Here is a 13,386-nt window from a genome sequence, read left to right on the forward strand (position 1 = left end):
TGCCTGCCCCAAAGTGCTCTTGTTCCAACATTTCCATTGGTAGATGTTATAACACATGATATAAAACTGGGTGCAAGAAGCAATTAGGAGTGTGAAAAGCATGTAAAATTATGTGATAAAAGGATTTGATTACAGGTGTAAGGAATCATATATATATTATATGCTATTATATAGTCTTCACAGGCAGTACTTCCTAGTCGAGGGCGACTTGCTTCCATTCTGTTTATGTGGGTTCTGAGGTGACTGAAGAGGACAATGTGGGAACCACAGTCTCTTCCCTAGGTAGATCAGAAGGCACCTGAGACTTGGATAGTAGGGTAGTTGAGGATGCGGTCCACTCTATTTGCTGCTTATATAGGGCCTCTATGTTCCCAGTGCATGGACAAGCTTCTCAATACCATTCCAAATGTTCCTTCTCCACATCGCACAGTCAAATACCAGGGGTTCCCAGGAGTTGGTGGGGATGTTGCATTTCATCAAGGATCTCCTCTGTCCACTTGATAATCTCTTCCCATGATAGCTAGTTAGGGCGGCAGTGGCAAAGTTGTTGAGTTGCTGCCTTACAGCGACAGAGGCCCTGGTTTGATCCTGACGATGGGTGCTGTCTGTACGGAGTTTGTACGCTCTCCCTGTGACCATGTGGGGTTTCTCCGGGTTCTGCAGTTTCCTCCCATATTCCAAAGATAAGCAGGTTTGTGGGTTAGTTGGCTTCTGTAAATTGGTCCGAGTGTCTAAGATCTTCTTATTGAGTCCACATTACAAGATTAGAAATTGTTCCGCCAGAGCTGAACACACTTCTTCTCGGCATCTGCATACAATGGCATCTTGTGCTTGTGCTTCTTGTGGAAAGATTGGTGGAAACAGGGCTGCGACGTGGATACACTTTCCTTGACTACAGTGTCCAGGATAAGAACTAGTGTAAGGGTGATGGTGGTCGGTGCGGACTCGTGGGCCAAAGGGCCTGTTTCCATGCTGTATCTCTAAACTAAACTACGTTAAAAGCTTGGCACTGTACGTCTGTTTTCAAAATTTCATATCAGGCAGGTGAACAACATCATCTGCCCGATGTAGTCAACTGATTTTACTTATGGCCATTATACATGGTGGTCTACAGCACAGGGGTTCCACAGGGAACAGTGCTAGCTCCATTCTTGTTCACCCTGTACACTGCGGACTTCAGGCACAGCTCTGCAAACTCCTATCTACAGAAGTTCTCTGACGACTCTGCCATCGTCGGCCTCATCACAGGCAATGATGACAGGGCGTACAGAGAACTGATCAAGGAGTTTGTGGACTGGTGCCAGCGGAACCGCCTCCGGATCAACGCGGGGAAAACCAGGGAGATGGTGGTAGATTTCCGCAGGCGCAGCCAGGTTCCCCCGACACCGGTGAACATCCAGGGAATGGACATCGGGAGGGTGGACTCTTATAAGTACCTGGGTGTTTACCTCAATAATAAATTGGACTAGACCGAAAACACCAATGTGCTATACAAAAAGGGCCAGAGCAGACTTTATCTGCTGAGGAGACTCAGGTCCTTTGGAGTTCAGGGGGCACTCCTAAGGACCTTCTACAACACGGTGGTTGCATCAGCCATTTTCTATGATGTGGTCTGCTGGAGCAGCAGCATCTCAGCGGCGGAGGGGAAGAGACTTGACAAGCTGGTCAGGAAGGCCAGCTCTGTCCTGGGTTGCCCCCTCGACAGTGCAGGCGGTGGGAGAGAGGCGGTTGATGGCAAAGTTAACATCGCTGTTGGACAACGACTCCCACCCCATGCAGAACACTGTCACTGCACTGAGTAGCTCCTTCAGTGACAGACTCCTTCACCCCAAGTGCGTGAAGGAGAGATATAGGAGGTCCTTCCTTCCCATTGCTGTGAGACTGCACAACCAGCACTGCTCCCAACAGACGAGTCAACAGTAACAGTTAAGGAATACACAGTAAACTGATGACAATTTATCCTTGTCTTTACTTTTATTTATAATGAATGATCACTTGCTATCCACTTTGCTGCTGTAACACTGTAAATTTCCCCGGTGTGGGTCGAATAAAGGAATATATTATTATAGGAATATATTATTATTATTATACATGGCATGCTTACCAACCTTGAGCAGATAGGATGTGCTTAACTAATGTTTTTGAAATTGTGTACTCTGGGTGTATTTTAAGTCATATTTTCTACCACTGATCTTGTTTCTTAGAGCTGATGTTGAATAAGAGGATCATCCCCCTCAGCTTCAGTGCCTCAAACTTGCATTCCATTATCCTGGATGAGGACAACCGCAGATTGTACGCAGCTGCAAAAGACTACCTCCTGACCTGTAACCTGGACAACATCTCAAATGGGGTGAAAAAGGTAAACTTTGGTCCATGGCTTGGCCTGGTCTTAAGACGACAGATTGGGACATAGATAATGAAATATGGGCTGCATCAAAACACAGGGAAAAAATGAATAGCCTCAAAGAGTAGGTAGACAAGTAGGGAACAGAATTCAACCTGGCAATATTAGAAGTGGTATCCTTGGTCAGGGAGAATAAAGAGGAAACAACTAATGGAGCAAAGGAACAAAGAGATACTTAAATCATTATAAGGAGAATCATTAAAGCAATATCAAGTATAAGTAAAGCAAATGGGCAAAGTACTCGAGGATCCTAGGATTCCTTAATTGAAGGATAAGTTCATTGCTGAAATGTTACCACTGGGAGACGTGTGACTGGAATGTGTGACTGGAATGAAAAATCAGGTCTTCCATTGAGGGTGGCTCTGAGATTGGTAAAACAGAAGCACTGAATGTGCAGTTTCACATTCTAGCTTATTTTTAGGAGAGGCCGGGAGGATTTCTTTGTAGAACCAATTAACATTGAACTGGTAAAGTGCACCTTTCCCAGAATTGCTTTGCAGTGGAAATGATTGTGATTTAGATCTAGCTAATCACTGAATGATTGTGATTTAGATCTAGCTAATCACTGAATAGGAAATAAAGCTAATCACATCAGCCTTTGACACATGGGTTAAGAACATATTTTGGATGGCTAATGCCGCTGTTTGGTTTTGATGGCGAATTATGTGGAGCCTATGGACACGACAGAAAATTCTGTTATGTTCTTTGAAGTTATCTTTTTCAAATAAAATTTCTGCGTAAGACTGGACAAATGATTCCTTAAGACAGATGGAAGTCTTGGTGAATTTCAGATATTGCATATTCCTGTTTCTGTGACAAACATTGCATTCCCCTGTTTTCTATTTTCAGCTTTGCGTGCCATTAATCTGTTTATTTCAATCAGCTTAATATCTAACCAGAAAAGGCCTATAGAGGACTGTCATACCAGTCTGCCAAGTGCTCAAAATTGAGTTTGATTTAGTGAATAGCATGTGTTATATTCAGTGGCAAAGGAACAATCATCAGTTGCTTATCACAGCTTAAGGCTCATAGCACGCATGCTTCCCAAAACAATGCAGAGGGAGGCTGAGGAATGGGTCAGATGCAATTTGTCCTTGGATAAGGGATCATAAGCAACAGAAGGACCAAGAGAAAAAGAGTAAGGAATTAAATGATCAACTTTTTGCACAGATATTAGAGAAAATAGGGGAGGGACGAGTGGTGGGGGAAAAATGGGTATGTTGGATGGGAATGTGGCATTACGTATTAGCAACCATGGAATATTAAAATTGGTCCAACAAGCTGATCTTTCTCTATTAACACTCGGTGGTCAGAAGATGCATTAACATTCGGGAATAGACACAAAATGCTGGAGTAACTCAGCGGGACAGGTAGCATCTCTGGAGCGAAGGAATGGGTGATGCTTCGAGTCGAGACCCTTCTTCAGGGGAGGGGGAGATACATAGAAAAGGAAGTGTAAGGTGTGAAAACAGGACAATGGGAATGGCGATCATAGAAAATGTAGAATAGATCATTGTTAGCTGGGAGAAGGTAGCAACAAAGCAAACAGAGATAAAATGTAGTCGGGTAGAGTAAGACTGGTCGGAGAACCTGGAAGGGGGAGGGATGGAGAGAGAGGGAAAGCAAAGGGTACTTCAAGTGAGCATTAATATTCGGGACATTGGTTTCAAGGGTTTTATCAAATTAATTCCATTGCAGATGCATTTTATGTGGGTTTTATGAGACAAATGTATGCCAGATTGAACAATCCAGGCTTATAAATCCTTTGGGTTGGATTATGTTTGTAGCACCTGGGGAATAATTTGTGCAAAATCAAGCTGTGGTCCTAATGGAGGGTGTTTGAGATTCGGAAAGAGGTGGTGGATTGGAATAATGTGCCTATAATGAATCTCAATTGATTTTTCTGTACGATGAATGAATGAAAACACTGGCATGCAATTATTTGCAATGTGTAGTTTCTGCCTTCAGATCCTGGTGGCATTTCTAAATGTAATTTTCACCAAAAAGTGAACATTTACTTTTCAGCTGCTGGTATATGTGATTGCTTGGTTGTGTATGATTATATTTTGCCAGTCACTTGAATGTTTATAAATACTCAATCAACCTTCTGTAGTTGTCCCATATCAATGAATTGGCAGACGTCATGACGTTATTTCTTTCCAATATGCTATCAATACCCAATGGCATTTGAAGTGCAACTATAAAGCCAACCTGCTCCTCTGTTGTTCCACTTGTGATATCTGAACATCCTCATTACCGCAAAAATAATCAGCACGTGTAGTTAGTAGTATTGCTTGAATCTAGCACTTAGATAACTATTTATCTTTTTGTCAAAGAAGAAATTCATCCGACCAAGTAAGCTCTCTTTTCTACCGTTTTGGAGCCTTTAGAGTAATGTGTGATTCGGACACAGACATGTTCAGCTGAACTTGAAGCTGGAGGAAACAACACCATTGGGTCAAACAGAGTTCAGTTTCCATGGTGAGAATGAATGAAATTGCCCAGCCAATTCCTCCGAGGCACTTTTGTCTTCCCAACTCATCTCATAACCAAAGGAGATAATGAACTGGTACAACGTACAGATAACAGACGACATTTGGGCCAGCACGTACACACAGACATTGTAACCACGTGCAGATAATGTTGTTTGAAGTGCGACTCCTGGGACTGTGTCTCAATGTACATCCGAGGCTGTCAGTACTTGAATTCTGGAGTCCATTAGATGTAATTTCAGTCAATTATACACCCATTGACTTCCCCTGGGACAGCTCATTTTCAATTCAGTTGATTCCAATATTACAGCTTTGTATCAGAGGAAGAGGTCAGCAATTTATTTTAGTAAGTTAGAATCATAGTGATACAGTGTGCAAACAGGACCTTCGGCCCAACTTGCCCACACTGGCCAACAATGTTCTAGCTACACTAGTCCCACTTGCCTGCACTTGGTTCATATCCTTCCAAACCTGCCCCATCCATGTACCTGTCTAACTGTTTCTTAAACGATGGGATAGTCCCAGCCTCAACTACCACCTCTGGCAGCTTGTTCCATACACCCACCATTCTTTGTGTGAAAAAGTTACCCCTCAGATCCCTATTAATTATTTTCCCCTTCACCTTGAACCTATGTCCTGTGGTCCTCGATTCCCCTACTCTGGGCAAAAGACTGTGTGCATCTACCCGATCTATTCCTCTCATGATTGTGTATACCTCTATAAGATCTCCCCTCATCCTCCTGCGCTCCATAGAATAGAGACCCAGCCTACTCAACCTCTCCCTATAGCTCACACCCTCTAGTCCTGGCAACATCCTCGTAAATCTTTTCTGAACCCTTTCAAGCTTGACAATATCTTTCCTATAACACAATATTCTAAATGCGGTGTCACCAACGTCTTATACAACTGCAATATGATCTCCCAACTTCTATACTCAATACTCTGACTGATGAAGGCCAAAGTGCCAAAAGCCTTTTTGACCACCTTATCTACCTGCAACTCGACCTTCAAGGAATCATGCACCTGTACTCCTAGATCCCTCTGCTCTACAACACTACCCAGAAGCCTAACAGTTACTGTGTAGGTCCTGCCCTTGTTTGACATCCCAAAATGCAACGCCTCACACTTCTCTGTATTAAATTCCATCAACCATTCCTCTGGCTACCTGGCTAACAAGTTGTTGACAGAAAATGTGCCTCGGGAAAGCACTGTTTCGACATATCAAGAAAATACTTACATTTAATTCCCCAACCGGACCTTGGAGAGATCCTTTAAACGTTATGGGAAGGTGAACTGTTCTGCCCAATATCTTATTTCTGCACAGCCATTAGTTGTTTTCCTTGGTTCACTTGTCAGCACGCTTGCTTGGAATTAGGACAATATAAATTGAGGTCCTGCTCAACAGGGCTCTAAATTCATAAATTTTAAGCACAAATTGGGGAAGAGAAATTTAACTAAGATGTTTGATTCACAAAATGCTGGAGTAACTCAGCAGGTCAGGCAGCATCTCGGGAGAGAAGGAATGGGCGACTTTTCGGGTCGAGACCCTTCTTCAGACCGAAACGTCGCCCATTCCTTCTCTCCCGAGATGCTGCCTGACCTACTGAGTTACTCCAGCATTTTGTGAATAAATCGATTTGTACTAGCATCTGCAGTTATTTTCTTATACTAAGATGTTGTTTGTCCTGATTAAGAAAATATCCCATTGCGCATTAACAAAAGTAATGACATTCTCCTCGGTAATATTTACTTCACACCTAAGATGTTGAAAACGGCTATCTTATTAATGACCTTCCCTCTGTCATGAGATTAGAAGTTGGGATGTTTGCTGCTGATTGCACAGTGTTCAAGTCCATTGGAAGCTTCAAACTAGGATCAATCTGTAACCACATGTGGCACAACAATCGGGCTTGGAAAGGCCACACAAATGGTAAACATTCTCTTACAAGAATGATCTAACAACCTTTAGCAACTCTCACCAAATCCTCCACTATAGACATTCTGCAGGAGAGCTTTCCTTAGAAATTGGAATGATCCAAACCCATAAATACCATGGCTAGATGTACAAGCTCAAGGCTAGGTATCCTGTGACAAGTTACTCCACAAAACATTTCCACCATTTGCAAGGCACAATCCTTCCTGTTTTGTGGTCAAAATCACAGACCTTTTCCAATTGCACTTTGGAAGATCTTTACCACAGAGGCAATGGTAGTTCAAAAAGATCAAATACCACCACCTTCTCAAGGAAGATTAAAGATGGTTAATAAATGCTGGCTAGCATGCCATACCTATATCCCAGGAATGAATATGAAAAGAAATCCCGGTGATCTACAAATGTAACCTCATTGCCTTGCTGGAAAATATACATTGCAGAGGAAAATGGCTTCTCATAAACATTGCTTGAGCTGTCCACAAATGTGAGTGGCTCTCAGCTATGATCTGAAATGGGCTATCGAGCTATTCCTCAACCATCCCCATTCCATCAAAGTCACGGTTAGCAATGCGAAACAGTTGGTCATTCGCGATTGCCACCCGGCAAGAGCATTAATATCTACTCGGGGGGCATCCAGAGAGAGAGAGAGACAGAGAAGCAGTTAATGTTTCATGTCAATGATCCATGAAAAGAACTGGAAAAGTGAGAAAACAAATGTTTTTAATTTAGAGAGAGAAAAACAGACAAACATGTTGGAAGTGCGAGATGCAGCACAGTAGATGCTGAAAAGCTGAAACAAATGATGTTGTCTCCTCTACAATGGAGAAACAAAGGGAGGTTGAGTGATCACTTTGAAGAACATCTCCGTTCAGTTCGCCAGGTTCTGGAAGCCTGTCACTTTAATTTTCGATTCCACTTCCACTCTTGATTTCTCTGTCAATGGCCTCCTACACTATTCCCATGAAGCTCAAGGAACAGCACCTCAGCTTCCGTTCAGGCATGTTTCAAGACTTGGGATACAGTTACTTCAACAATTTCAGATTACCAGTTTTTCCCATCTATGGCAGAACCAGGTAGTTCTGTTGTAAGATGTTATTTCCAGCTTTTCCTTTTATTTCCAATTTACAGCATCTGTTTGGTTCTGCATCTCATGGTTCTGGCATCTTTTCTTTTTCTCCAGTTCTCTAATGCTCCATTCATCTATTAACTAGGTGGACCCAAAAACATTGAGTTACCTTGGGGTGTTTTCACCCTATCTTTCACTTTTTTGTTCTTTCCACTTCTCTTTAACTTAAAACAGATTTGTTTTCTCACCTCTGCAGTTCTAGTGAAGGGTCTTGACTTGAATCATTGTCTTTGTTTTATCTTTGTGTCTCCACAGATTAGACAATAGACAATAGGTGCAGGAGTAGGCCATTCGGCCCTTCGAGCCAGCACCGCCATTCAATGTGATCATGGCTGATCATTCTCAATCAGTACCCCGCTCCTGCTTTCTCCCCATACCCCCTGACTCCGCTATCCTTAAGAGCTCTATCTAGCTCTCTCTTGAATGTATTCAGAGAATTGGCCTCCACTGCCCTCTGAGGCAGAGAATTCCACAGATTCACAACTCTCTGACTAAAAAAGTTTTTCCTCATCTCTGTTCTAAATGGCCTACCCCTTATTCTTAAACTGTGGCCCCTGGTTCTGGACTCCCCCAACATTGGGAACATGTTTCCTGCCTCTAACATGTCCAACCCCTTAATAATCTTATACGTTTCGATAAGATCCCCTCTCATCCTTCTAAATTCCAGTGTATTTGCCTGAGATTCTGCCTGAGTTGCTGAGTTTCTCCTCCTTTCACATTTCCAATTAAAATCCAATCAGCTGATTTACAATCCAACATCCCCTTGAATGGTCTGAGTGTAATATCTGATGTGTAATGTAAATGGGTTTGTCTGACATGACAAGGCAGAGATGCAAAGAATGAGATAGTGGTGTTGGATAGGGGTTGTTGACATTATCAGTACAATGCTGGAATATGTTTGTACTGCTAAATCTGAACCACAGATATCTTAATCACATGCCCATTCATTCCATACATTCCATGTTCCAGCACCATCACTGTCTCTGTTGGTTTGATCTGATTAAATGCCTGGGGGTCTTTCCAGTTCATGCAATAACATAAAATGAATGCAGCAAGCAGTAACACCTGCAGGTAGACTAAATGTGCTGTTTACATGTCGGTAGATGCAATAAGGCAGACAGGTGATAGATAGCCATGATTCAGATTCAGATTAATTTATTGCCATACACCACAGGGTGCAATAAAATTCCTTGTTCACATGAAGCCCACATGGTAAACTATACATATAGTAATGATAAATAGAGGGCAAGTGGTGGGGTTGGTCTTAAAGTTGGGGTTAATAGTTCATGGGAGTGGTTGCCAGTAGAATGTCATTGGTTTGCCCAGGGTCAGGTACTGCAATTGGAAGTGAAAAACATCAACGCACAAGGAATGCAATTAAAAAGCAAGAAGATCAGGGAGAAAGGGAGGAAGAGTTGGGAAGGTGAAGTTGGAAGTTTGAGGGGTAGTGGGTGAAATCAGTTCAACTGCTGTTAACCTTTCTGATTTTCATTCGTTGATTGAAAACGCACAACAAATGAACATATTCTCCAGAGCAAATTGATAACGTGTGGCTTGATAGCCCGTCTAGAACAGAGCTGAGAGCCACTCGCACTGGTGGATGGTTCATACAACTGGTTTATGATGGGCCAATTTCCTCTGCAAAAAAGGCACTGATTTTCCTGGCAATCTAACAGCTGCATAATATCACTTTTTAAAAACAATTAAAAAACATATAAAGTTAGGATTTTGTTCTCTGGACTCCAGAGTGCAGATACTCTTATTAGAGCCAGCTAGATCTGATTATTATCAGGACCTAGGTTGGTAAAGAGTGAGGAAAAAAAAACTTTATCCCCATGCCACAGATGTTTAAAACCAGATGCCATGAACTGAAGGCTAGGAAGAGGCAATTAGAGTATGAATGCACTACTTGAGTTGGTGGCGTGGGAGCATGGTTTCTTACAGCATGCTGGTTTCTTACAGCATTAACAAAGTTTCTGGATGAACACTTGAATCTTTAAGGTCATTTGGGCATATTGGGCCTGTTTCTGTGCTGTATGATGCTGACGTCATGAATGCAATACCAAACCTGCCTTTCATTCTATTAATGTATCTTGTATTTCCCTCCCAAGTTACACTGGCCTGCTACTCCTGAGCGAATAAACGAGTGCAAAATGGCTGGGAAAGATCCTGATGTAAGTATTGAAAAATCAGAGTGGTACACAAATGGAAATGTAAACTTAATGTATAGTTACATAAATGTAAACTTAATGACAATAGATAAGATAAAACCTATCAGAATAAATATACAGTAAAATTAGGTCTTGAAGGAGAATTTTGTGGTTGAATATGAGGTTGAGAGACTGAGGAGTGGCACATCATTCTTTTTCAGGCTCATGGGGCTGCAGATGATAGACCTGGGTTTTATTTGGTGAGACAGAGTTCAGTGTAGATTTGGATCCTTTCAGTCTGCTGCCAGTTCAGGTGAATGCTCCATCTCCACCACTGACTCCAGTTTCCCGGTCAGCCGACTGCCTGTGGCCTTGGGAATTGTTAAACTACAAGAGTTTCATACTTCAAGTTTAAATTGTTCCGGCCCTCATACAGCTTGTGCTCAGAGTGTGCTTGGGTGGCACAGTTGTGCAGCTGGTAGAGTTGCTGCCTTACGGTGCCAGAGACCCGGGTCGAGTCCTCAGGTGCTGTCTGTGTGGAGTTTGCACGTTCTGCTTGTTACCGTGTGGGTTTCCTCTGGATGCTCCGGTTTCCTCCCACATCCCAAAGACGTGCGGGTTTGTAAGTTTATTGGCCTCTGTGAATTGCCCCATGTGTGTTTGGGCGTGGATGCGAAAATGGGATAACATAGAACTAGTGTGAATGGGTGATCGATGGACAGCATGGACTCGGCGGACTGAAGGGCCTGTATCTCTAAATTAAAGTAAAGAATATTCCCAATAATGATCTTAAGTAAGTGGGAAAGTAACACAGCTCTGCTAACCTACAACCACTTTCATTTTGAGAAGAGAGACAATTCTCTCCTGAATTAATTTGTGAATTCTGTTTCCCACCATTGAATAACGTTTGCCAGATTAAGCAATGACTATCTCTCCTGCCTCCATTCTGCAACTAGGGGTGGCACGGTGGCGCAGCGGTGGAGTTGCTACCTTACAGGGCAAAAGACCCGGGTTCTACCTTGACTGTGGGTGTTGTCTGTAGAGAGTTTGTTCCTGTGACCATGTAGGTTTTCCCCGGGTGCTCCGGTTTCCTCCCTCACTCTGAAGATGTCCAAGCTTGTAGGTTAATTAGCTTCAATGAAAATTGTAAATTGTCCGTAGTGTGTAGGATAGCACTAGTATACAGGGATCGCTAGGCGGCGTGGACTCGGTGGACCAAAGGGCCTGTTTTCACGCTGTATCTGTAAACTAAACTAAACTAAACTGTCTCCATGAGTTTATGAAACCAGAGCATTGGTGAACCTCCTGGGGAAACATCTTGTCTTTAAAATAGCAGTTAGAAGTAGTAGGAATTTCAGCACCACTGAGTCACTCTGTGTCTTTTTAATGAAGGCTGATGTAGGAGACCAAGAGGTCATAAGGGTGTAACAGTAATCTTCTGCGGTTACAACAAAATTAAACAAAACCTACTTTGTTATGGTAAGGGAAAGACTTGGATCTGTTTATTCACAAAATGCTGGAGTAACTCAGCAGGTCAGGCAGCATCTCGGGAGAGAAGGAATGGGTGACGTTTCGGGTCGAGACCCTTCTTCAGATCTGTACAGCACCTTTCATTTTATAGCCAATGACAACCTGCAGTGGAAGACGAGAGAAAGGGACGGAACAGTGGCACAGTCGGTAGAGGTCCTCCCCCACTAATCCGGGTTCGATCCTGATCTCAGCTGCTATCCGTGTGGAGTTTGCACGTTCTCCCTGTGACCATGTGGGTTTCCTCCTGGTGCTCCAGTTACCCCACTCTCTCTCTCCCCCCCCCCCCCCCCCATCACGTCACAGAGACATGCGGATTTGTAGGTAAATTGGCCTCTAAAATTGCCCCTACCGTGCAGGGAGTAGATCCGAAAGTAGGATACATAGAACTAGTGTAAACGGGCGATCAATGGTCAGTGTGGACTCAATAGGCTGAAGGACATGTTTCCATGCTGTATTCCAACAAAAAAAATTAACTGAAGGATAATGATTTCTTTGCAGATGGACTGTGCTAACTTCCTGAGGATTCTCCACTTCTACAACCAAACTCATCTGTATGTTTGTGGTACGGGAGCTTTCCACCCACGCTGTGCTTACATCGACACGTCCATATTCAACAGAGTGAGTACAAGAGGTGCATCTCATTCATTGACCGTGTGTCTCAGTCACAGGTGGAAAGTCACACTGCCCAATTCCACCTAATAGACCTGGGTTCAGACTATTTCTGACCTGGAATAGGTCAAAGGAATGTATCCCTTTCAAAAGAAGGTCCACTTGGTATCAATTACAGCATCTGCAGCCCTTTGTATCTCCATTCTCTTCTCTGTTCACCAACTTGCTTGCAGCAACTGGACATCCGAAGAGTGAGAGAGGATTTAATTGAAATATGTAAGATTCTCAGAGATCTTGACAGGGTGGATGTAGAGAGGATGTCTCCTCTTGTGGGAGAACCTAGAACTAGGAGTCACTGTTTAAAAAGGAGAGTAGGAAAAAAAGAACTGCAGATGCTGGTTTAAATTGAAGGTAGACACAAAATGTTGGAGTAACTCAACGGGTCAGGCAGCATCTCGGGAGAGAAGGAATGGGTGACGTTTCGGGTCGAGACCCTCCCTCAGACTGAGATGCCCATTCAAGACAGAGATGAGGATTTTTTTTTAACTCTCTTCTACCAAGGACAGTGGAAGAAGAATCTTTGTGTGTTTTTAAGACACCTAGATTCTTGATTAGTGACTGGTTATTGGAATGGCTGGGAATATGAAGTTGAATTAGATCAGTGGTGATCTTATCAAATGATGGAGGGGGTTGAAGGTCTGAGCACCCGGTCCTGCTCCTGACTCATGGGTTCAATGGTACTTTATTGCCACATGTACTAAGGAACAGTGAAGTTCCTTTTTTGCATACAGTTCAGTAAAAATATTGCCATAGATAAGCACCATCACAGTTATGTGTATAGGAATAGTACAGTATATAAAATTAGACAGTTTACAAGAGTCGCCATATTTTGGTGCCATTTTTCATGATTCAAGACTGAAAGCTGTTATAGTCATTAGTCATTAGTTTATTGTCAAGTGTACTGCGGTACAATGAAAAGCTTTTGTTGCATGCTAACCAGTCAGCGAAAAGACTATACATGATTACAGTCGAGCCATCCACAGTGTACAGATACATGATAAAGGTAGTTCTTAACTTTGTCATAATAATAATAATAATAATATAATAAACATTTATTTTATATAGCGCTTTTCCAAATGCTC

At 42.8% G+C, this 13,386-nt stretch overlaps 1 protein-coding gene across 2 annotated transcripts in view; it reads left to right on the plus strand.

Moving 5' to 3' along the window:
- The window catches only part of sema3h (sema domain, immunoglobulin domain (Ig), short basic domain, secreted, (semaphorin) 3H), a 145,601-nt gene that overhangs the window by 52,915 nt on the left and 79,300 nt on the right, over window positions 1-13,386 (plus strand). For both annotated transcript variants that reach the window (XM_078414429.1, XM_078414428.1), the window contains 3 exons: window positions 2,205-2,359; window positions 10,067-10,129; window positions 12,134-12,253. In XM_078414429.1, the coding sequence (XP_078270555.1) occupies window positions 2,205-2,359; window positions 10,067-10,129; window positions 12,134-12,253 (338 nt within the window). The remainder of the gene's footprint in view (window positions 1-2,204; window positions 2,360-10,066; window positions 10,130-12,133; window positions 12,254-13,386) is intronic.

The sequence above is a fragment of the Rhinoraja longicauda genome, chromosome 17 (assembly GCF_053455715.1).
Source record: "Rhinoraja longicauda isolate Sanriku21f chromosome 17, sRhiLon1.1, whole genome shotgun sequence".
Taxonomy (NCBI): Eukaryota; Metazoa; Chordata; class Chondrichthyes; order Rajiformes; family Arhynchobatidae; genus Rhinoraja; species Rhinoraja longicauda.